The 23,448-nt window shown below is 51.6% G+C and overlaps 1 protein-coding gene across 2 annotated transcripts; it reads right to left on the minus strand.

The window, feature by feature from the left end:
* Positions 1–11,282: 11,282 nt before the first annotated feature.
* On the minus strand, positions 11,283–18,632 carry KRT2 (keratin 2). Of its 2 annotated transcripts, XM_026501796.3 has the most exons (10): positions 18,039–18,632; positions 16,841–17,055; positions 16,434–16,494; positions 15,578–15,673; positions 14,777–14,941; positions 14,352–14,477; positions 13,378–13,598; positions 12,259–12,293; positions 11,967–12,161; positions 11,283–11,852 (listed from the first exon to the last, which is right to left on the minus strand). In XM_026501796.3, exons 1-10 carry the CDS (start codon positions 18,630–18,632, stop codon positions 11,689–11,691), a joined length of 1,872 nt encoding a protein of 623 aa, XP_026357581.1. In that variant the 3' UTR covers positions 11,283–11,688. The 2 variants fall into 2 exon arrangements, with proteins under 2 accessions (XP_026357581.1, XP_026357579.1); XM_026501794.3 differs by having other exon boundaries at positions 11,283–12,161.
* Between the last annotated feature and the right edge of the window lie 4,816 nt (positions 18,633–23,448).

Below are 23,448 nucleotides of genomic sequence, written 5' to 3' on the forward strand. Positions count from 1 at the left end.
ACAAGACGCAAGCAGTGCAAGACTGCACAGCCAGTGCCCACAGAGTGAGGTCATGGCTGCAGGTCCCCAGTCTCCTAGCTGAGAGCTCCTCCCTCCTTATCTCAGGAAAGGTCAGGGGTGACTACTGAGTCACCAACAAAGGAGAATCCCTCATTACTCACAGTAGCTCACATTGTCAGTGACTTCTCCAGACAGCCTGTTGGCACGAAAACAATTAGAATAATCAATAAATCCTCTGATGGGGGCTCAGAGGAGGACAATTTCCAAAGGAAGGATACCCTACATGTGATCCATACCATGTGTAATGTGTAATTTAGTCTCACTCTAGAAAATACCTGGGCTCCAGAACTGCATCAGTTTCGACCTGGAGCGACAAGGGTAGCTGTCCTCAGTTTCCCCTGCCCACAATCTTGACTCTCGGTGGGTTCATTGCCGTTGTTCCTGGACTCCCACAACTGATACTCTCTCTCCAGCCCCCTCTGTCCAAGAGTCCTTCTCTACCCTTTCCCCAGCTAGGGCCTAGGCCAACCATACCTGGACTGAAGAAAGCTAAGGAAAACTCTTTTTCCTCTGTTTTTCTCAATGGCAGGGAAATCTCCCCACTTTGCCCTTTGGTCCAGAGGTTCAGAGGGAAAGTTTGAAGGAGTTAGGAACCCCAGCCTATAGGGCCAGGACCTGCACTACTCATGTGCACTCTGGACAAAGGCCCTGACCAGACCCCCCTTCCCCACCCCTGACAAACCTCAGGTGATGTTTCGGGAATAAGTGAATTAATTAATTGTCCATGACACAGATGGGAAGGTTGACAGAGGGTCACTACTGATGGTCACTCACACATTCTCTGCCCCCTGGGTCACCTATCTACTCTCCTCAGCCTCCAGCAGCTTGTGGTAGGTGGCGATCTCCATATCCGAGACCAGCTCAGCTCCCAGCAGCTCCCGGTAGTCACACAGCAGCCGGGCCATGTCCTCCTTGGCCTGCTGCGGGGTGGCCTCCACTTCGGCCAGCTTATCCTGGGCATCTTGGAGGCTCAGCTCACCCTTCTGCTCTGCCTCCAGGCTGGTGCCTTGCAGGGGGCAGTGCTCTGCCAACAGCCACCAGCAGACAGTAAGTGGGGCATGGAAGACCAAAAACCAACCCCCTTGCTGTGCTTCTCTTTTGCCCACCTGCGTAATTTACTATGGAAGATGTACAAACCTAGAAAAATAAAGAAATAAAATAATCTCTCTTAACTCCACCCCTGAAAAGCTTCCACTGCCAAGTCGGTGCCCTGTTTCTTGAGATTGGTGATTTCCGCTTGAAGTGTCTGGAAGGTTGGTTCAGCTCGCTGACCTCCATCTTAATCACTTTGAGGTCATCACTCTTTCTTCTGGCAGTGGCCTGGAGCTCCTGGCACTAGAACCAGGAAAAGGCAGGAGTGAAAGGTAGCACAGGGAGAGCCAAACCCAGAGCAACTCACTCCAGACCTCTAAGCTTCACTCAGCCAGGACTCATGTGCCCTGCTCAGTCTAGTCATTGTGGCTGAAACCAACCCATACAGGAGACACATTCCTATCTCTGGGAAAGCAGGGTCTGGCTGAGGAAAGAAAACATTCCTACCCAGCCTAGGAATGCAACTACCAAAGATCGCAGGACCAAATCTTGGGCAAGAATACACCTCTGGTCTGTCCTTCCCAGCCAGGCTCTGACAGGAGAGATAGCCAACAGGCAACCCACGGTAGGAAGAAGGCAGCAACCATTTCAAGTGTGGACCTGGAATCATTATTTCTGTTAAGGAATTGCCTTCAACCCTATCCACTCAGGTGGGTACTGGGAAGTTCAGGCTCCCTGAAGATGTGCTCCCACAGATATATGGGAGGGAAGGCAGGGGGAGCAGGTGCTGGTAGAAGGAAGCCAGCCTGGGTGAGACACTGGCTACCATGACGCATGGATTGAAGAGCCAGCTGTGCCAGTTTGAAAGCCAGTGTGGTGCCTCTAAATACATTTGGGTCTGCAGAGTTGGGTCAGCATCCCCCAACATAGGAATGGCAAGACCCACTTGCTGCGGTGGCTGAGCCAGAGACTTTCACAGGTTCCTTCCCCACTAATCTCCAGCACAGGACGGATGAAGTAAGATGGCCCTAGCAACCGCAAGCCAAAGGAGTAGATCAAACGCTATTGGCGGGAGTGGGGATCCTATATGTCCTCTGGGCATAAGCCAGCACAGGACAGTTCTCCAGGTGGGCACCTTGGTCTGGTACAGGGCCTCGGCCTCAGCTTTGCTCCTCTGGGCGATCTCCTCATACTGGGCCTTGACCTCAAAGAAGATGTTGTCCAGATGCCAGTGGTTGTCCATGGACAGTACCATGTTGGTGTCATCGACCAGCTGCTGCCCCTGGGCCCGTGCAGCAGGATAGGGATCAGTCCTCTGGAAATGCTCAGCACCCATATTTAGGGGTTCCCAGAGCCGCCTCACCAGCAGCCATGCAGAGAAGTTCAGGGGCAGCCCAGAGAAACTTCTCTCTCTTTCTCAGTTTTCCAACCATCCCAGGGGCTTCCAGGGAGCTTAGACCCCAAAGTTACAGCAGCATAGAGGACCTGGAGGAACTCAGTTTCCTGCTGCAGGGTGTCCTCTTTGGCATCGAGGTCCACCCTGACCAAGTAGGCACTGTCCTCATCCTGAAAGAAAGGAGGCAGTGGGCCCAGTGACCTCAAGATGCCAGGGAGAGAGTGACATCAGTAGGGCAGGCGCTGAGGGAGACTAACAGAGTGGGAACAATGCCAGGTGGATCTGATACCTTTAAGAAGTTGAAAATAGGACTTCCGAGACAGAAATCAGGGTAGCCTTCATTCTTACCACTTCTCACAGTTTTGCCCACAGTTCAGTGCAGACTTGGCAGTGAGCTGGGGCCGGGGATGCTTCCACAGCGGAAGAAACTGAGCCCGGTGCAGAGCAGGCTGGAAAGAGCACCAAACTGAGCCCTGGGGGACAAAGCCAGCTGCCTCTCCCCTTCCTCAGCACCACAAAGTCACTCTCAGTCTTTGTCCTGCTGGTGACCTCTGCTTCGTATCTGGTGGCGGTTTGTGGATAAGGAGACTGTCACGTCTCGAGACATTCTCTTTTCTCTGCTGTCCTACACTCCGAACGTACATCCACAAACAGGTTCACAGGAAGAAAACAGGCAGAAAAAGACCCCACAAGTTCCTGGAAAGCGAGGCCAATTCTGTGCCCTAGCATTGCTCTCACACCAGACTTGGAAGCCACATGTATTTTGGCCCAACACCAACTGTCCCACCTTCCCCTGCCACTCACTTGTTCTCATATTCCTCCGTGGCATCCTGGGTGATCTTCAGCTCTGCTGCCTGCCTTATCTTCTCTGCTGGGGACTTGTCCCCCTGCCTCCTGAGGTTGCCAGCATAGCTCTCAAAGTTGGGCTCCAGGCCGTTGGTGCGGGTGCTGACACCCAACTACAGCAGCTCCCACCTGATTTCCAGCACCTGGTTCTGCTGTTCCAGGAACCACACCTGGAACCAAGAAGTCCAAGCTCTCAGCCCCAGGGGACAGCCACAGTGGGCTTGGGCCTGGCGAGAGGGACAAGTGAGTCCATTTTTGTGTTAATTCCCAACATGCTATGATAGAGGCTAGTTAGCCCTATTATTTGAAGCAATTTTAGGCATGTTTATACAGAGGTTTGGGTTTCCTAATGTAGGATAGGGTCTGGGCCTTTGAATGTTCAGCAAGTTCCCTCCTTGACTCTTACTTGCACCAAAGTTTGAGAACCATTGCCCCACATGATTTGGGAAGAAGTCAGGAAGAGACTTATCGATGAGCCAGCAAAATAACTCACTCTCGGGAATATTCTTTTACCAAATAGCCAGTTACTTGATGGGGATGAAATATTCCCTTTTCCCACCCTTCTCTCTGTTTTTATGACATTGCAAGTGACAGCCACAATTAGTAGCAAAAGAGAAAAATTAACTGATAATCAGTACCTTGAATGCGTTGAGCACCTTCGTGGTAAAGCTCATGAGACACTGTCCTCCTACAGTGAAGCTCCTGTCCTACTCATCCCTCAACTCCTGCCCCCCACCTTTCAGCCCAGCAGCCCTCGTCAGGCCATGAAGGAAGAGCATAGTTTAGTTTAATTTTTTCCCAAGCTGGAGCTTTAATCAAGCAGGAGCCCCATACAAATTCCCACATTTTTTTCAGCTTTATAGAGGTATAATTGAGATACAATTAATGATAATATATTGAAAGTATAAACATAATGATTTTATTTATGTATACATCATGAAAGGGCTCCCACAACTGAGTTAATAAACACATCTATCACCTTCCATAGTTATCTTTTGTGTGTGAGAAATGTAAGTTCTACTCTCTTAGCACATTTCAATTACACAATACAATGTTATCAACTACAGTCATCAGGAAAGAACACAGGTCCTTTTTTAAAAAATATTTTATTTATTTATTTGAGAGAGAACAAGCAAGAGTGGAGGGGGCAGAAGGAAAGGGAGAAGTAGATACCTTTCTGAGCAGGGAGCCCGACGTAAGACTCGATCCCAGGACCCTGAGATCATGACCGGAGCCGAAGGCAGATACTTATCCAACTGAGCCCCCCAGGTGCCCCAAGAACATAGCTCCTTAGTGTACCGTCTACAGTGGTAAGACAGCCCTAACTCCAGAGCTCTGGGCACATTCACCAATTCTGCTTTACTTCTTACTGGCTGCTTCTTATTTTTTTCCCAGCTCCAAGTCTATGCAATAGTGCTAATCCATAGTTGCCCCTCCCAAAGAAAGAGCACCCTGAGAAGGGTGGGTTTGGGCAGACCTACAGCATTCCTCCCAGACAATCCTGAGCGTCCCACTGGCACAGACTCAAGATGCAACCTTCCTGCCCGCCTCATCTTCCCCAGGGCTACTCAGAGTAAACCTCAATCCAAGACTGCTCCAAGAGCACACTGTTTGCTGCAGCTAGTATACGGAGACTGGCCTGCTTTTGGTGCTAAGACTGGATGAGATCTGAAGGTCAGGACTCCCCCAGGCTGTGAATATAGTTCACCACTCTCGGCCTGGCCAGCAGAATTTGAAAATCACCTAGTCAAATCATTTGCATTGGCCCCATGCTCCTTTTTCCAGAGCCCATTAACTGGACAACATCTGGTTTTGGTGGTCTCCACTCACTGGCTTTGAGAGTGGAAATGCCAGTCTGCTGGAGAGAAAATATCCATTGGCCATTTTGACTTCTTTGAGACTGAACCTGTCAGGCTGTTCTGATTTACTACACGCAGCATAGATCACCTTTATTTCAGGGTGAGACTGTAAGTGCTAGTTTGATGAAGTGGTGACAGGTAGCTGAGAGGTCCAGTTCCTAGGGAGGCTTGGAGAACATGAAAAATAAAGTGGCCACCTTCCATGAGGGCCAAATTTAAGAGACAGGGACTGGGCTAGTTGACGTCAGATAATCTAGACCTGTACTGTCCAATGTGGTAACCACTAGCCCGTGTCCATCCTGGAAGAAAGACCTGGAAGAAGACTCACCTTGTTAGTGAAGGAAGTGAAATGGTCATCAAGTTCCTTGCTCTGCTGCCACTCCAGCTGCTTCACCTCCTGGATCTTCACCTCTGTGGCTCCAGCAAGCTGTGCTTCGTTACAACTTCTTGGATGCCCTCAAGGCAGACTGCTGGACATAAAAACCCCAGTCCTCCAAAACCACCACCAAGGCCAAAGCTCACCCTCCTGAGGCTGCCACCCCAAAACACCCACCCTCATACCTCCCTAGACTGCTGCCTTGGCCCAGACCTCCAGCTATACTGATGGAGAAACTCCTGCTCCCACCAAAACTAGCAAGACTCCAGCTACAGTAACCCCCGGCCTGGTGTAGCCTTGGAAACAGCCACCAGTCTTGCGGACCAACAGTGAGCTTTCTGCCCCTCCCGGTCCCCTCCTGACAGGATGGCCAAGCCACTGCCCAAACTCCTGCTCTGACACTTCAAGGCATTGATTGGCCTGCTCATGGTGACATGAGGGGCATGAGTGACACTGAAGAGCTGGGAAGAGGCTGTCTCGATGTTTCTCTGCTAAGATGCAGAGGGCTCCCCTCAAAGATCTCCTGGAGTTGGCAGCTGGCCAAGGATAAGTTCTTGGGTTTGACTCCCTTGAAGCTGAAAGTGATAAGAAAGGAAAGGAAAAAAACAAAACAAAAACAGTACCATCTATGTGGGACCAGTATGTCAAGTAATCATCAGTTAACAGGGTTTTCTTATTATTATTTATCTATCAACTGTCTGCTGACCTAGGCAACACGAGGTGTGTGCGATTATATCCCAAAAGTTCTCAGATAAGCTGTTTTCTGAAACCATTTGTATTTCAACATTTTTAGTTTCTACCAGAGTGGTATTAAAACTCGAGGTACCTCTTCTAGAGGTTTAAACAGTGACACTGACGAATTGGAAACTGATCTGGAAAGAAAGGTGATTCAGAGAGACCTATTCAGTGCAGTTTTCTACAGCTGGTGGGGGTTGATCTGGAAAGAAAGGTGATTCAGAGAGACCTATTCAGTGGAGTTTTCTACAGCTGGTGGGGATTGATCTGGAAAGAAAGGTGATTCAGAGAGACCTATTCAGTGCAGTTTTCTACAGCTGGTGGGGGTTGCTTCTGCTTCTTTACTCCCCCCCCCCCCCGCCAAATACATGGGTGTGACTGTGTGTGTGTGTTCCCAAAACAGATGTGCGAAAGAGAAGAGAAAATGGTTAAATAAACTGGATCCGTAAATGGAATAGTACATAGAAAATTTAAATGATGGTTATAAGTTTTATGCAAACATGATTTTTTTCTGTGTTATTGTTAACTGAGAAAGGGAGGAATCAAAACTGAATAATCGGTATGACCACGAAGTCCGAGGTACAGAAAAAGAAGACCTAGAATAAGATTGGAGATCGATTCGGCGTGTAGCTATATATTTTTTAAAACTGACTAAAGCTCCATACCTTAGAAAAATATGTTCAAAATATGATACATTTATATCAAAATGTCAACAATTGTTATTGCACATAATGGTTGATTTAAAAAAAATTTTTTTTACCTTTCTGTATTTCCAAACTTGAAATAATGAGCAGTTGTTATTTTTATAATACATGCAATCAAGCCCTGAAATGCTCCAAACCCCTCTGCAAGGAAATGCAACAACCCTTCCTTTGGAAAATGATCAGCAGGGCAAGGACACTGGTCTCTTCTTTTGGTCCCCCCATGATTATGAGGGCAGCTGCCCAAGGGAATATTCTGGACTCAGGCTCCTCTCACCATCTGTCACCCAGGCCGGGAAAATGCAGGTTACCACACTGACCCCTAGCCCCATCTCTGCCCCCCGACCCTGCAGGCCCTCCACAAGTCACCTGGTACCCCTGAGCGTTCACACGTGCACTGGCAGGGCTCAGCGATCTCTCCTAGTCGGGCTCCTTCTCCAGACCGCAGCTGAGAAGCTGAGATGTTTCCCTCACCCTATAATCCTGTACCCTCCCTGCTTCACCAGGCCTAAGTAGCCGGCCCCACCCATTGTACAAACACCCCTAATGCGATCCGAGCAAAGGAGGAAAAGAAAGGGGGGTATAGCAGAAATGACGTGCAATGTAAGATGTATACCTTTCATGCTTCATTCCAGCTCCATTACTTCCCAGTTTTGTGACTGTGGGCTTTTCAGCCTCAGTTTTGTCCTCTGTCAAATGGGGTGATCATGACATCTGTTCTTGCTACTTAACTAGGGGGTTACGTAACCAATCAAGAGAATGGAAATAACTACTAATTTGCACCACTGACATTCTATAAAGATAAATATGAAGTCCATGTCTTTCTCCAGCAGCAAAAATAGCACCCACAGCCCTAATGTTTACTGCCTGGTCACTGTGTTCCGGAGAGTGGGACGTGCTTTACAAAGATAATCTCATTTAATCCTCACGGGAGCGCTACGAGGTAGATATCACCGTTATCTTCAGTTTTTAGAAGGAGAAACTAGGTTCAAAAGATTAAGGGCTTTGCCAAATATTGCAGCTAGTGAAGATGTAGAGGCAGGATTTGACCAAGACGGGCTGATCCCAGAACTCAATACGTCCATGTCGAATTAAAGCAGATATTGAACGTATGACACCTGCAGTGGCACGGACTGGGAGCCCTGCTGGGAAGTGGTGCACTTTGGCCACTAGACCAGCCTAGGCCCACTGGGCTTCCCAGGTGGAGGCAGAATGTGACTGTACGGTCCTTTCTGTCTTGTCCTTTTCCTTAGGCAAGGCTGGGATTCTAGTGAAAGTTATCACTATTTTGAAAATCATTTTCTGGAGCCCCTGGGTGGCTCAGTCGTTGGGCGTCTGCCTTCAGCTCAGGTCCTGGGATCGGGCCCTGCATCGGGCTCCCTGCTCAGCGGGAGGCCTGCTTCTCCCTCTCCCACTCCCCCTGCTTGTGTTCCCTCTCTCACTGCCTCTCTCCCTGTCAAATAAATAAATAAAATCTTAAAAAAAGAAAGAGAAAGAAGAAAAAGAAGAAAGAAAGAAAAAAAAGAAAGAAAGAAAGAAAGAAAGAAAGGAAGGAAGGAAGGAAGAAAGAAGAAAGAAAATCATTTTCTTAAAAATTTTCTCGAGCACCCCAGGCACATTCGACCCTGGACCAATCTCTCTGGAAGGTCATGAGCCAGAGAAAGTGTTCTCCCAGCCCTCGAGGAGCTTCTAGTCAAAATAGGCAAAGAAAGAGCCGGTTGCAGTGGGTCCCCAAGCCTTCTTCTGCTCCCAGCCTCTCCCTATGCGCCTTGGAGCACCTTCCTCTGGACCCCCAGACTGAAGCCCCATCCGTGCTCCAGCCCTCCCCAACTCCACAGCACGGACAGGGCTCTTTGCCCCTGAGCTGGAGAGGTGTGTAGGGATAATCTCATTCTATCTGCTTGGGAAGAGAAGCGACTAGTCTGATGTTGCCCAGCAATTTCCCCCAGGTGAAGGTCAGCACGTTAGTCTCCCAACTCCCGGTGAAAGGCCTTCCCCTCCTCACAGCAAATGGGAGCACGAGTGTCCCACTCAAGCAGGCTTTCTGGAGGGGGTGAGCTGTCCGAGGACTCTCGTTTGAGTTGAGAGGGAAGAAAGAGGGTGGTAACGGGTCAAAGGAGGAAAGAAGCTCGTTTGAATTCATACCGGGACTCACAGGTAGAGAAAGGGAGGGAGCCGCACAGCAGGGAGGGTTTCCCAAATACTCTGCCACACCATCAGGATGTCAATATTTAGCCCAGTTCCCTATGGAAAGAGAGCTCGTAAAACCCTTCTCCCTGTGCCCATCTCCCTTTCGAAGCCCAAGCCCTGACAAGTGAGTTACCAGATTCGGTGGAAGACAAGCAGAGGTAGGAGGGGTGTGATCCAGATTCTGGACTAGTCGCCTGTGACATTAGGAGGAAAGGAGAATCCATCCCCCAAAGCCGGCGCCTCCCTCCATTACCTGCTTACAGCCAGATTTCCTTCAGGCTTCAGGCCTGTGTCCCTCTGAGCTCCTCTGTGGGCTCATTTGGCCTTTGGAGCCCAACATGAAAGTAACGAGTAGATCTGAAGAGCAGGGCTTCGTCCCCGGTAGAGGAGAAGTGAGGAGTGTGACCCATAAAAGGGGTGGGAGACTCGCGCCACCGAAAGACTCAGCAATTAAGGTAGTCGGGAATAAAAGCTGACACTTTACCTGCCTCACCTCCTTTCCCCTCAGAAAGTTATCAGAACAGCTCACTGTTTCTGAAGCCTTAAAGCGGTACATGCGTTGGGGAAGCCTGGTTTCTAGGCCCACCCTGGACCTTACCTGCTTCCTTACTTACAGTGGGGGCTCAAAATCACTGAGGCTAAAGCTCCCTTCCAGCCCTAAATGTCTGGGCGACTAGGCCCTGTTTAAGGCCATATTCATGCCTGCATAGTAAATACGCTCTGGAACAGCCAGGCCCCTTGCCCCTCCCCTTCCTGGCTGGTACCCTCGCCTCCGCAGACCTCTCCCACCTAACCAAGGCTGTGACAGGCACAGCACCCTGGACTGGTCAGCCTCAGGGACTCTGTCACCCTGCGGCCTACAGCCTTCAGAGCTCTTTCTGTCCCACACCCTCAGACCCAGAACCAGCTGGAAGCATTTATTCCTTCTTAACGCCTCCCTTGCATGGCTCAAAGTCATCTCAACAGCCTCGAGCGATGCAGAAGGGTCTCACAGACTCAACTAAGGCCTCACCAAGGCTTTGAAGCTAAAGTAAAATGAAAGACAAAAGAATCCCCCAGGATTTTTTTCTTCCCTGAGTTGTTTTAAACCACGTCTGCTGCATTGAATACCACAGACTTACAGCTTGACCTGACCCAACCAAAGCCACCGACTCCCATTGGGCAACTCTGGCCAGTCTAATCCCAACCCCAAGAGCCCAGCCCTTCCTCAGCTCCAGGAAGCTCCAGTGAGGTGACAGGTCTTTGCGGGGAAGAGGCTGAAACCATCCCAACCACAGGGGAAGACCGCCTGATTGGGATGTCCGGGGCTAGGGGGTCTCAGAGGGCTGTTGGATGTGGGGGGAAGAAAAGGGTCCGGTGTCTGCTGAATGTGTTGGGGGATTTCTCTGATAGAATTGGAAAAATGTTCTGTGAAAATAGTGATTGGATTTTTTTTGGAGACCACTTTATAGTCCTCCAGAGACTTCCCCAGACCCTCTTGTTCAGCCTTCATTGAGAACTCCTGCTGGGGACTTAGAACTTTCGGGATGTAGAGTGTTTGTGACCTAGGTTGAGCTAAGGGAATTCGGCCTTGGAAGCAGACAGCCTGAATGGAACTCCAGGGGCTCAGCTGGTTTGCCCTGAGGAGAAGGGACCTCAGATCAGAGCTCATGTGAGAAGAGGATTAGGGGGGCAGGGGACAGCTGCTGGAAAAGCTTGTTAAGAGTGGCTTTTCCTGGGAATGAGAACTTTCCACAAATCCCATTGTGACCCTCCTGGCAATATCACAGTCCCCACATCTGGCAAATACTTTCTGAGAACATCACCCCCATGCCCTGACTCCAGGGCTAGCCCCTCCTGTCTCTGATGTTAGAGACGTCCAGAAAAAAAAATACCCTTGGCTTCTCCCAGCCACACTGCCTCCGAGCAACATGTCCCTGCTCCAGGAAGCTTCTCTTTTATCATTTCCCAATCTCTCCATTTTCTGGTATCTTAATCAGACAGCGATGAATAATAACTCCCAGCTACCCACTTCTGCCAAGGCTTGACATTACACACACACCACATGTTATAAATTGCAAATGAAGTTTATTGTGCAGACACCAAGACCACAGCACTTTAGATGCAGAGCCAGCAAGGTGGGCTATGTACACAGAAACAGGTTTCCCTGGGGGCAGGGCCACGAGAAAGGCGCAGGCTTTGAGATGAGGCCCCCAACAGAGTAGTCGTCAGGAGAAGGACCAGCAAATGGGCAATGCAAGGAGGGGCCAGGAAAGGGGGCATGGCTGGAAGTACAAGCCCAGGCAATGCAGAGTCTTCCCTAGGGCACAGAGGGTGTCACTGGCTCCAACTAATGGGTTTGGAGAGAAGATATTTCAAACATGGTGTGTGGGCATCCCTTTCCTCCAAAGCGCCATCAGAGGTGGATGACAAGGTTTCACCTGCTGTCCACTGGATGTGCAGAGACAGGCTTCTACGTTCTAAAGCGCAAGAGTCAAGAGGGGACCTCCAACCTTATCTAAAAGAGAAGGTCACACTGGAACCATAAGCTTCACCTGAGCCAGAACCACCCTTTTCAGAGCTGGAACCGCCTCTAGAGCCACCTCCAGAGCCATATGCCCCTCCAGAGCCTCCCCCAGAGCCAGAGCCTCCTCTGGAACCCCCTCCAGAGCTGTATCCTCCTCCAGAGACGGAACCCCCTCTGGAACCGCCTCCAGAGCTGTATACTCCTCCAGAGCTAGAATCTCCTCTGGAACCGCCTCCAGAGCTGTATCCTCCTCCAGAGACGGAACCCCCTCTGGAGCCGCCGCCGGAGCCGTAGCCCCCTCCACCGCCCCCTCTGGAGCTTGAGCCCCTGCCTCCAGAGCTGTAACTGCCACTTCTGGAGCTGTAGCCTCCTCCAGAACCGGATCCTCTACCTCCAGACCCATAGCCTCCAAAGCCGCCCTTGGATGACGCGCTCGAAGATATGGTGCTGCTGGTCACAGCTGCGGAGAGAGATGGTGTCCCCATGGCAATTCCGACCACCTCGGCCTGCGTCCTCCCGACACACCCCCCATGGGACAGGAGCCCCCCACTACTTACACACAGTCACGTTGCTACTGAGGTCTCCGGACATCCTGTCAGGAACAGAAAAAAGAGCTCATGGCAGGGCCCTTGGGGTCTGTGTGCAGCGTTCCATAGCTTCCGCCTGCAAGCATGCACCTCGACCACCAGCCACCGGGGCCTTCCAGAGCCCGCTCTCTTCCGTGCTGCCAGATCGCACAGGTGGGCAGGCCCCACGTCTGTCCACACGGCGTAGCAGCCCGAGGCATCTCGACAAGCAAATTCACTTCTGATTTGCAACACAGTTTTGAATTGAAACCCATCGGTCTGATAGTCCGATCCCAAGCCCTGCTAGAAATTTTGAAACGAGGCTGCACTGTGAACATGCAACTCAGAAAGAACTACAACTCTGTACAGCCTCCCTAGTCTACCCTCCTGCCCCTGCCGCCTTGGCTGCATCCGAAATCTTTCCCGCTTCTTCCTGCAGGCGGGGCATAGGAGGCCTGGCCTCGAAGACAGGCGCAGAGCAACAGCCGAAGCAAAGCGGCTCCTCCTTGTCATGCTGGCTTGCTGGTGGCCTGGGGTGGCTTCCCCCTTCCGGTTGCTTCAGCCAGATGAAATCACTGGGGATGCCGCTAACATGGACAAAGGGTTCAGAGAGGGTCTTCAAACAGAGGAGGGAAAGATGCCCCTTGGGAGGTGAGCAAATGATTCAGTTTGTCACGCCAGAAATCTGCACAGAACCGGGTCTGGCACCTGCTGCCGGGGAATAGCCAGCCAGTCAGCACCTTCCAACATGGTCCCCCTGCTCCGGGTCACAAGGTGGAGGGAGAAGGCGCCGTGCACCCTGCTTACCCATAGGCCAATGTTTCAGGCTGTCTAGGACTAACCTGTTTTCACCACATTTTATTTTCTCTTTCGGAAAAGACCAAGATTAACTTGCTGAATTTAATCTGCTTTGATAGTCATTCCGTATTGATAAATCTACAACTCTACACTAATGCTTTGGGACGAGAATGGCTGCTTGAGGAACCTCGCGATGTCAGCTCTCGGCTGTCAGAAGGCCCTGCTCCCCACCCCCCGCCCCAGCTTTCCCTGCCTTGGCCTCCAGCCCTGGTTCTAGGAGAGAGGGGCTTCTGCCTCCCCAGGACCCCCCACCTGCACTCCTCGCCCTCCAGCAGCTTGCGATAGGTGGCGATCTCCACGTCCAGGGCCAGCTTGACGTTCAGGAGCTCCTGGTAGTCGCGCAGCAGCCGGGTCAGGTCCTCCCGGGCCTGCTGCAGGGCATCCTCCAGGTCCGAGAGCTTGCTCTGGGCATCTTTGAGGGCGTGCTCTCCCTTCTGCTCAGCATCCGCAATGGCTTCTTGCACACTCTTACACTGGGAGAGAAGGAGGAAAGGTTTCTGTTGGTCTGGAGAGTAGAGTCTGCCTGGCAGGGGGGCTTGGGGGGAAAATGTGTTTAGGGTGTGGGAAGCCAGACTCACTGGCCCTGGTCATCCCTGGGGCATTGTCTTCCAGTCACCTGTGACTGGACCCTTATGCTTTCCCCGTGATGACCCTTGTCCTCACAACACAGGGCATTATCCCAGTTTACAGCTGCAGATGAAACATGGACTGCTTCACAGAACTTCTGCTGCCTTGGGAGTCGACTCTTTGCCCCACACGATCTCTTCCAAGCTCACGCCCATCCGCTGGCCAGCTCCCTGCCACACCTGCTGCCCCCACCACCACCGCTGGTGCTTAGGGCCCATGCCAAGCGTGGGAGGGGACCCTCTGCCTCCAACCCCCCGCAACCAAATGACCTTGTGCTTTATCTGTCAGCACTCCCTTTCATTTGTGGAAGCTTTCCGAAAGGTAACACAGTCCTTCCCTGCACGAATCCTCACTTTGGAACGTCTCTTAGGCCACCATAAAAATTGTTACAAGCCTTAATTGATGATACGCTCGAGATGTTTGAGATCAACATATGCTAGACGAGAATTTCTCAGTTTCTCCTCTTTCTCACACACACACACATACACACACGCTCACACATTCCCGCCCCCCCCACACACCGACACATGACTTCCCACCCGCCCAAGCCCCACTCGACCCGACCCCTGGAGCCGCACAGCCCTCAGGGCTGTGCCCACCTGCTTCTTCACATGGGCGATCTCCCCTTGCAGCCTCTGGATCACGCGGTTCAGCTCGCTGATCTCCATCTTGACCTCCTTCAGGCTGTCTCCGTGTTTCCCCGCGGTCACCTGGAGCTCTTCATACTGTACGGGAAGAGGAGGACAGTGGCAGCTTGGAGAAAGCCTGGCTGGAGCTAAGGAAAGTCTACTACAGGGCGGGTCAACCAAGCCGGCTTCGTGAGAGGTGGGGGGCTATCTCACATCCCCAAAAGGAGTCGGTGCCATTCTTAGTTGAGGGCAGTTGTGGTCCCGTGGACACTCTTGCTTGGGAATGAGGCCCAACTTCCATTAGACAAAGGCACCTGTCATCTCACTGGCCACTTCTGGCCGAGGTGAAACCCAGCTTGTTCAAGCTGTGGCTCTCTCTGCTCTCGCGTCCTTGCCTTGCTGTGGTACAGCGCCTCGGCCTCGTCCTTGCTCTTCCGGGCGATCTCCTCGTACTGGGCGCGGACCTCAGAGATGATGCTGTCCAGGTCCAGGCTGCGGTTGTTGTCCATGGACAGGACGACGTTGGTGTCGGTGATAGTCTGCCGGATCTGGGACAGCTCCTGCAACACAATGGGAGGTCTGGCCATGGCTTCCCTGCCCACAGCCAAAAGCGGTGAGGAGGCAGCCCCCTCCCCAGTGTTAGGGAAACACAGACACTCAGACGAAGCTGGGTGGGATACGATGGCTGGGAGAAAGCGAGATCACCACCCATCTTAGGCCTCTGCTAAGGGGATGCAGAGAATTATGGGAGAGGCATCTATTTCTGATCTCCCTGCTGTCTAGCCTCCACCATTTAGACAGTGTTGATAAGTTTGGTGCCCCCAGAAAGAACCCTGTGGATGACAAATGTTTCGGAAGATATGTGTACACATGGACACGGAGGGGAGGTCTGAAGTACATGAGACATGGGGATGGGAAAAGGACGGCTCTCTTCCTAAGGGCAGCTGGACACTGGAGGAATGGAGTGAAGGGATAGTGTCCCGGGTTTCCCGAGCCTTCACTCCTGTGACATCAGAAGAGATAGTTCCTCTCCTCCAAGACCTGCACCCCAGAAACCCCTAGTAGGCTGGAGTGGTGGCAAAGTGGGAGTCAGCCAGTCCATAAACCCCACTCATCCCCCCTTTTTGCCCATTGAGAAGGACTGCTTTGGTAGGAAGAGTGGGAAGCAAGGGGCTTTCCAGGAGCAGCCTCCTTACCGCATCAAACAGGAATTTAAAGAACTCAATCTCCTGGGTCAGCACGTCCGTCTTGGCCTGTAGCTCCACCTTGGTCATGTAGGTATTGTCCACATCCTGCAGAAAACGTCAGGGGCCTCTGGCGACACTCACGCACGGCTCAAGGTATGGGCCCCACACTTTCTGTCCCTCTCTTCCACCCAGTCCCTGTCAGCTGCTGTCCCACATCCCAGGCACCTCAGGTGAGCCATGTCTCCATGGGGCGTCGTTTGGCGCGGAGTCCACAGTGCACCTCGACTGGGGGCCCCCGCCCTCGTCCACTGCTCACCTTCCCCAAGACCATCAGAGCTCTGGCGGGACGAGCTTTGTCAACCATTCTCTCCCTCCTGCTTGAGACACTGTGTGTTCCCACTACAGGGCCCAGTGCCTGTTAACAGCCCTCAACTCTCCCATGGCGTCCGTCCATCCCACCTCTCTGGAACTTCTGTGGATTTTACACCAAAGCTTCTGCAGGAACCGGCCTGAGAAGCCACACTTCTGCCTTCTAGCCCAAACTCGTCAGCACGACCAACAGCATCTGTTAGCATCCTAAGGGATGTCCATCCCTTCCTCAGCTCTTTAGAAGAAAACGGAAGTGCTTTCTGTTTGCGTCTTGCACAGCCCGCCGTAAGCTTTAAGGAGGTTATCGGTAGAAATGCTCCAGCAGCTTGAACTGCAGACACGTTTGTTTTCAAGAGAACCAGCGGTGCACATGCCTCATCCTTTCCTCTGGTTGCTGCTGTTTCCACTCAGAGTTGTACTCCAGCCCGTCTGCCTGGATCCAGTGGGCTTCTGAAGCCCCCTCAGTCCCACCCAGCCGTGACATTCTCTTGCTCACCTTTTTAAGGGTCACAAAATCATTCTCGGCGGCTGTGCGCTTGTTGATTTCATCCTCGTACCTGTGGGGATCCGGGGACACAGCTGTTAGATTCGTTCTACTTTGTTTACTTTTTTCTTTCCCCTTTCCTACTGGACTCACCCCCAAATCCTCCACTCTCTAAGAGTATGGAACACTCCTTCACTCTCCAAATGCTAACTATGATGTCCCAAATAAGGATGCTTTTTATAAATTAACTCCCAAACATGTGAAGAAAACACGATCTCTGAAGCCCTCAATGTCTTCCTCACAAAGAACAGGCACACACAAATCATCACCACAAATGCAATGGGGACATGAGGGGCCTCCTGGGGGAATGATCGGATGGCTACAGTCAATATCCATTCAGTGTTTACTCGGCCACCTACTTCTTCTTAAAATCCTCAACGAGATCCTGCATGTTGTTCAGCTCTGAATCTTGGGATGTCCGTTCTGCAGAGAGCGTATCCACGTACGTCTTCAGTTTGGCAATGTACGCTTGGAAGATGGGCTCCAGGTTAGTGGTGCGGGTGCCCACGTCCAGCTGCTGCAGCAGCTCCCACTTGGTCTGCAGCACCTGGTTCTGCTGCTCCAGGAACCGCACCTGCGGGGACCAGAGGAAGAGCACGGGAGCTCTGGATTGCCCTTCCCACCGGCGAGCCTCACTTGCCAGAGGCAGCTCTGATCCTGCTTCGGGACATAAAGAAGTCTACGCGGCTTTGTGCTCACAAGCCGGATGCCGGATCCAGCCCAAGCTCCCTGCCTCCACACTTGGAAAGTTCTACAGACTCCTAATGTGACATCTGGCACTTTCCATGCAGAGAACTCTTTCTCCTACTTCACCGCCCACTATCTTGTTTGCAGCTGCTCCCGAGACTCCAGGCCATTTCCCTCTCCCATCCTAGTTGAATTCCCAGCAAAAGTCCTATAAAGTCTTGGGCAAACCAAAAACAGGCGTCCACTGGCACTGCCCCTAAAGGTGCTGAGTGTGCGAGCACTGCAGGGCAGGGCTCCTCGGTCTGATTTTTAAGAGCCTCATAAATTTCTTGGGCAAGTTCATCTGCCTTGAAGTAGGACTAAACCCTGTAACGCTCGAAAGTGACCCCAATAAAGAATTTATAGGTCACAAAACTGAGCATGCTTCTCTTGAAGGCGGGAATTTCACTCAACCCCAAGCAGGTTCAGCTTTCCAGAACTTAAGAGAGTAATGACTTCCAGGGAAGGAAAGACTATCTCAGAAGATGTCTTTCCAACTTCTTCCTTCTGACACCTGCTGCCTCTTGGCCTGAACTCCTCAGTCCATTACCTGTCTATTTCAGTTTTTCCCACGATTTTCCGAATTTTCCATAAATCTTACTTATTTAGGCTGAAACAGTGAAGCCCAAGGCATACTTAATTTCTAGCTGCAGACTGTTTCAGAAGACGCAGCCCATGAAGCCAGCATCTTTGCCATTTGGGAAATAAGCCAGGCTAGTTTGACCACACCAAGGCCTCCTAAAAGAAGTGACTCTGAGCTGCTTCCTCTCCGGTGCGTAGTGGAAGCGGGGCATCCTGAGCATCGGACGGAGCCAGCTTCTCGTGACTCACCTTGTCGATGAAAGAAGCAAATTTGTTGTTGAGTGTCTTGATCTGCTCCCGCTCCTGAGCCTTCACGTTCTGGATCTCTGGGTCCACTTTCACGTTGAGAGGCTGCAGGAGGCTCTGGTTGATGGAGACCTCGTGGATGCCTCCGCCGGGGAATTCTTCAGGCCCAATGCCGCCAAAACCCCCAAAACCTCCAAAACCTCCAAAGCCACCGCCACCTCCAAAGCGGCCTCCGCCAAAGCCACCGCGTCCAAAGCCACCTCCACCGAAGCCACTGCCTCCAAAGCCACCTCCACCGAAGCCACTGCCGCCTCCAAAGCCACCGCCTCTGCCACCAAATCCAGCACCGGCGCCAAAGCTTCCACCTCCTCCGGCCACACTAATAGAGATGCTCTTGGTGCCTCCGAGGCCGACAAGACTCCGACTGCCAAAGCCGCCACCGCCGTAGCCCCCTCCGCCACCACCATGGCGGCTCAAGCAGGAGAAGCTAGAGGCCGATCTCCGGCTCCCACCGGAGACCACGGCCGAGCCGCTGCTGAAGCCCCGGAACCCTCCTCCTCCTCCTCTTCGAGATCTGCACGAGATCTGACAACTCATGACGCCTCTGCCCAGTGAGGAAAACTGAGGTTTCTGAGACGAGTTAAGGCTGGAGACTACGCTCTGCTGTCGGGAGACTGTCAGGGTCCCCCCCTTTTATACCTGCCAATGAGGTGTCAGTGTGCATGGGTGTGGACACACTTGTGCATGGGTTTGGTCTCCCTGGAAGCTACGCCTGGTTAGTGATTATCAAGCTAATAGCCATTAAAAATCTACTAATCAGCTCCATCCCAAAACTTGCTTTGACTGCAAACTCCTCCTGTTTATCTGGGCATCTGTCATGCAATTCGATTTTTGTGAAATCATCAAAAGAGGAGATCAGGACGTGGGTTTCTCAATCAGAAAAAAAAAAAAAAAAAAAGACCTTCTGCAGAATGTTGTTCCCTGCTCTGGACCAACCCAAAGGAGGGCAGCTACCACCGGGCCTGTGCCGGCTTGCCACCCGGTGAGGCTGATGAAAGAGGTGACAGGCTTATTAACTATGGGGCCCCTCAGTGGCAGCTTTAGAGTTCTTGCTTCTCCCTCTGCTCCAGGGAGAGTGTCCACAAGTAATTTTGTGGAGTACAAAGTAACAGGGGCAGGTATGCATGCCCTTACAGAAAGAAGTTGGCCTAGGATGCTTCAAAAAAATTGGCATTTTTCAAAATATCTTGACTCCTTCCCATACATACCACACCAGGAGAGCACAAGAGTCAGTCACTGAGAGGAGGAGAATTTTCTTTCTTGTAACTAGAAGTCCTCATATTTATCAACTCTGTTCACTTACCCACATGAAAACCCAAAGGATGAGGGACTTAGAGAAAAACCTCTCTATTCCTGGGTCTGTCCGACTCTGAGCACCCAGCAAGAGGCTGTCATCAAAGGCTTTCCATGACTCCAAGGTCTGAGTGTCTATTGATGTAACCAGTCAGTAATCATGTATTATCGGGTGTTTCTGCTAGGCAGCCGGGAAGTCCGACTTCTCAAGATCACCAGGGACGGATGAATACCAGAAAACCCATCGAGTCACCAAAAGCAGAGAGCATCCACCCCTAAACTCAATCGCAGTCCTTCCTTTGCCTGTGTGGCCAGGCATGTGAGGACTGGAATGGAATTTAAGGTCAAATGGTCTAGGTGTGAGCCCCAATTTGCGATTTCCAGGCTCTGTGACTTTGAATTCAACGTTGAGGCTCTGTACTCTTAGCTATAAAATGGGAAATTCACACAAAGTGTTTTGAAAACCATGACACGATACAAATGTTAGGTATCACTACTATTTTGGGTGAAGCAAAGCTATCTCCTTCTCTTTTCTGGTGCTAAGGTCGTGCATTCCACGTAGCCCATGCGTTGCAGAACCAGGATTTCTCAGGGCCCAGGACAGAGTGAGCAGAAAATAACATAAAAATCATACATTTGAGTTTAAGTCTCAGTTTCATCGTATTTTAGTTAAATGACCCTGGATCATTCAAAATGCTCTTTGAGCCTAAATTTCCTCACTTCCAAAAGCAAATAAGAAGAATATGGCTATTGTAAAAAATAGAACAGAGCACGTGGCATGTGCTAAACACAGTTCCTAGTTAGTAGCAGAAACTCAGAAAGTGTCATGTTCCTTCTTACATTCCCTCCCCCGCAATCCCCAATCCTGTGATTGGAGCAGGGATAAGGGTGGAGAACAGGGAGCTACCCGCTCGTGCTACTTGGTTTGCAGTAAGAAAATGCTGAAGGAAGCAAACCCATGTGTCTCCTTGATTTTTTTCCCCCAATCTGGCTTATATAATCATAATCAGGCAAATAAATCCTAAGGCTGAAAGCTTTGGAGAGAACCTCAATTCAAAATCAATTGCGTCCTTATCTGTGGATATCTGAGCACCGCCCTAATTGTCCATTACTCCAGCATGACTATGCCCAGGCCACGCCAGCCACAGGCGTCTCAGTCCCTCTGTGAAGGAAAGGAAGGGACATTTATGGAGCATCTGCTATGCCCCAGGCTTGTGCCGGGCACACAGTCTGCCTACGTTACTGCTCTATGATTCTGCTTTCACTCCAAGTCTCCCTTCCCATTGTCTCCACTGGGCGTCTGCCCTTTCTAGACCCATTTGCCAGTTTTTAAAAGTCAAGTTCAAGAAGGAGAGTCCTCTTCTCTTGAAATGTGGAGGGTAGAATTAATGCAACTTTGGTATCATACACCATTTCACTTCCATACTCTTAACCTTACCTTTTACGTAACCTCCAGGTGCTTAAATATCAGATAACATTTTATTTCCATATTTTTAAGCTTTACCTTTTATATCACCTCGGTGTGCTCGTCCAGATAACATGTCCCGCATTCGCTAAGGGAGCGCGGTGGGAGTGGAGACTCAGGTCTGCCTGTGATTTGGCGGCTGACTTCCCCTGTGATCCTCAGTGCCTTTACCTATAAAATGGGAACATTTGCCCCGGATCCCCCACTACCCCACAAGGATATCGATCTGTTGGTGTAATGGGTTTTAGGCTTTACTGCCTCTGATAACAGAAGAGGGATCATCCTGTAGGACGAAATCTTTCTTTCAACAAGCTGCTGGCAAGCGCAGACCCCTAAACACTTTCCTCCTAAGCGTCAAAAGCCTCTAACGTGGCCAGTGGAGCAGAAAAGCAAGCCCCCGCTGTGAAGGGAACTGTTCAGCCCCTGAGAAATACACATGGACGCAGAGGGCAGACTCTCCTGGTAGGACTGGATCCCCCCTGCCCACAATCCCTTGTACCTCTCTCACAGCCCGTCACGTCCTCCTTGTGCTGCAAGGAGCCACGTCCCCGGATGTGAGCTTGGGTCGCATTCATCTTTACCCCAAACCTCCAACCCCTCAGCACAGAGCAGTCACTCAGAGAATAAGCCTAAGGATCCAAAAATCATGCTTAGGGTTTGGGGTTGGGAATTGGCAGCCTTCCCTGACACGGGAATGTGATGTGAGCAGCGTTTGAGTCTTTACAGCCTGCCCTGCACCTGTTCCCCAAAGATCCCACCTGGACCTTGTCTCCGGCTTCTGACTCACCCTTATCAAGGAGGGGCTCCCCTCCACCTGCCAGCAACGTGAGTCCCTCCTTCCAAGGACTCAAAGCATCGCTGAACCAAGCTGCTGAAACCAAGTGCTTGGATTTCAAAAACAAAACAAACCGCAAACCCTCCTCTTCCAGCCCCAGCAGCTGAGTTCAGGGTGCTCTAGGGGCTAACAGTCAACAGAGCCCAATAACATCAACAGCTCAGAAAGCACACAGGCTGGAAACCAGCCACCCACAGGCCAGCCTGCCGCAGAGACCCGTAAAGGCAGCAGATGTCCTGTCCTGGTCCCTGCACTGGCTGCTAAACAGGGTACTCTCCGTCAAAGTGTCCGGATCCTGCTCCAAAGCCTGGCGGCTCCGGGGCCAAGGGAAGGGGGGACAGGAGGCTCCCAGGCTCCCAGGAGAAGCCACTTGCTCAATATCTCCCCTGGGACACTGGATTGTCAATGATTATCTTAACCCCGCTCACTCAGTCACTCGTCCCAGGGTCATTCTTTGCAGCCCCAGACCTCTCCTTTCTTGTTCTGTCCTTTTTTGGCTTTTTTATTTGACTCCTTTTTCTTTTTAGAGCCACGAACCGCACGGCTACTGATTTGAAGGTGTCCTGGCCAAACTGGTGTAACTGAGACGCCAAGCTGGTGGGCAGCCAGGCACCCAGAGCATGAAAAGCCCCACACTCTGTTGTGTGGACTCCGTTTGGGAATGCAGAGTCCTTGGAACATAGGACGTAACAGGCTTATCAGGAAATCAGAGTGTGCCCACTGCTCGGAAGCAGCACAGACCCCAGCAACAGTCGGATAAGGGCAGGGACGCTGCCGGGGCCACAGCAGGGCCTCATCGCATGCTGCTCGGACCAATGAAGCACACCAGCAGTCCTGACACGCAGCCTCCAGCACAGGGCCTGACGCAGCAGGCACTCGGCACCGTCACCTCCTTTCCCTCTGCTGTGGCCATGGAGGTCACACGCAGTTCTCATTTTCTATTTGGGAATTTTCTAATTCCCAGGAGATCTGCATCAGACAATGGGAAGTTACCCCTCCCTGTTTCATTCTCCACGGCGTCAGGGCACAGGCTCAGTGCATGGCTGCGTGAACTCGGTTCTCTCGGGGCTACCTACAGCTCGCGGGGACAGGCGTCTGGGTGCTTCCATGCTGTCTGGTTCATGATACCCCTCTGACATGTCTGCCTCTGTGTTCTCACCTGCAACACGTCTTCACTCACAACACGGAGAGCCAGAAATGGGTCTTCATGGAAAGTTCTTGTCCTTCCCAGCCCCAACCCTCATTCGGGCCTGTTTCCCAGACCACGTTTCCCCCCATGCTGGCACTAATGTTCTTTCTCTTGCCCGTTAACTGTAGAGCCAGACAGCTCTACAGACAGCCAGGACAGACAGCTGTCAGACAGTCCATTCCACCCTGGTTGTGATTTCAGAAAAGTAAGGGCGTCATAGAGACACCACTCAGGCCTTCCTCACAGTTCAGATATTCCTCCAGCCCACCCCAGATGTAATGCTGCCTCCTTCTTCCCCTTCCCCTCACCCTCGGGGTGCCTTCCCGCTATGTCGGCTTTACACGGCTGTCATTCGCCCTCGGCTCCTCTACCTGGACGCCTGCCGGTCCTGCAGCAGTGCCCCCGTGCCGAGCTGTCAGACCACACTTGTCCTCCCACCCCTAGCCCCTGCCTCTCCCCTCCCCATCATTAAAGCTGCCCCCATGTGACCTATTTCAAGGCTCCCTGTGTTGGCCTGACTGCGGATAATGGTAGGAGGAGGCAGGAGAAGAAACCTCCCCCTCAAAAAAAC

Source organism: Ursus arctos, unplaced genomic scaffold (assembly GCF_023065955.2).
Source record: "Ursus arctos isolate Adak ecotype North America unplaced genomic scaffold, UrsArc2.0 scaffold_26, whole genome shotgun sequence".
NCBI classification, from domain to species: domain Eukaryota; kingdom Metazoa; phylum Chordata; class Mammalia; order Carnivora; family Ursidae; genus Ursus; species Ursus arctos.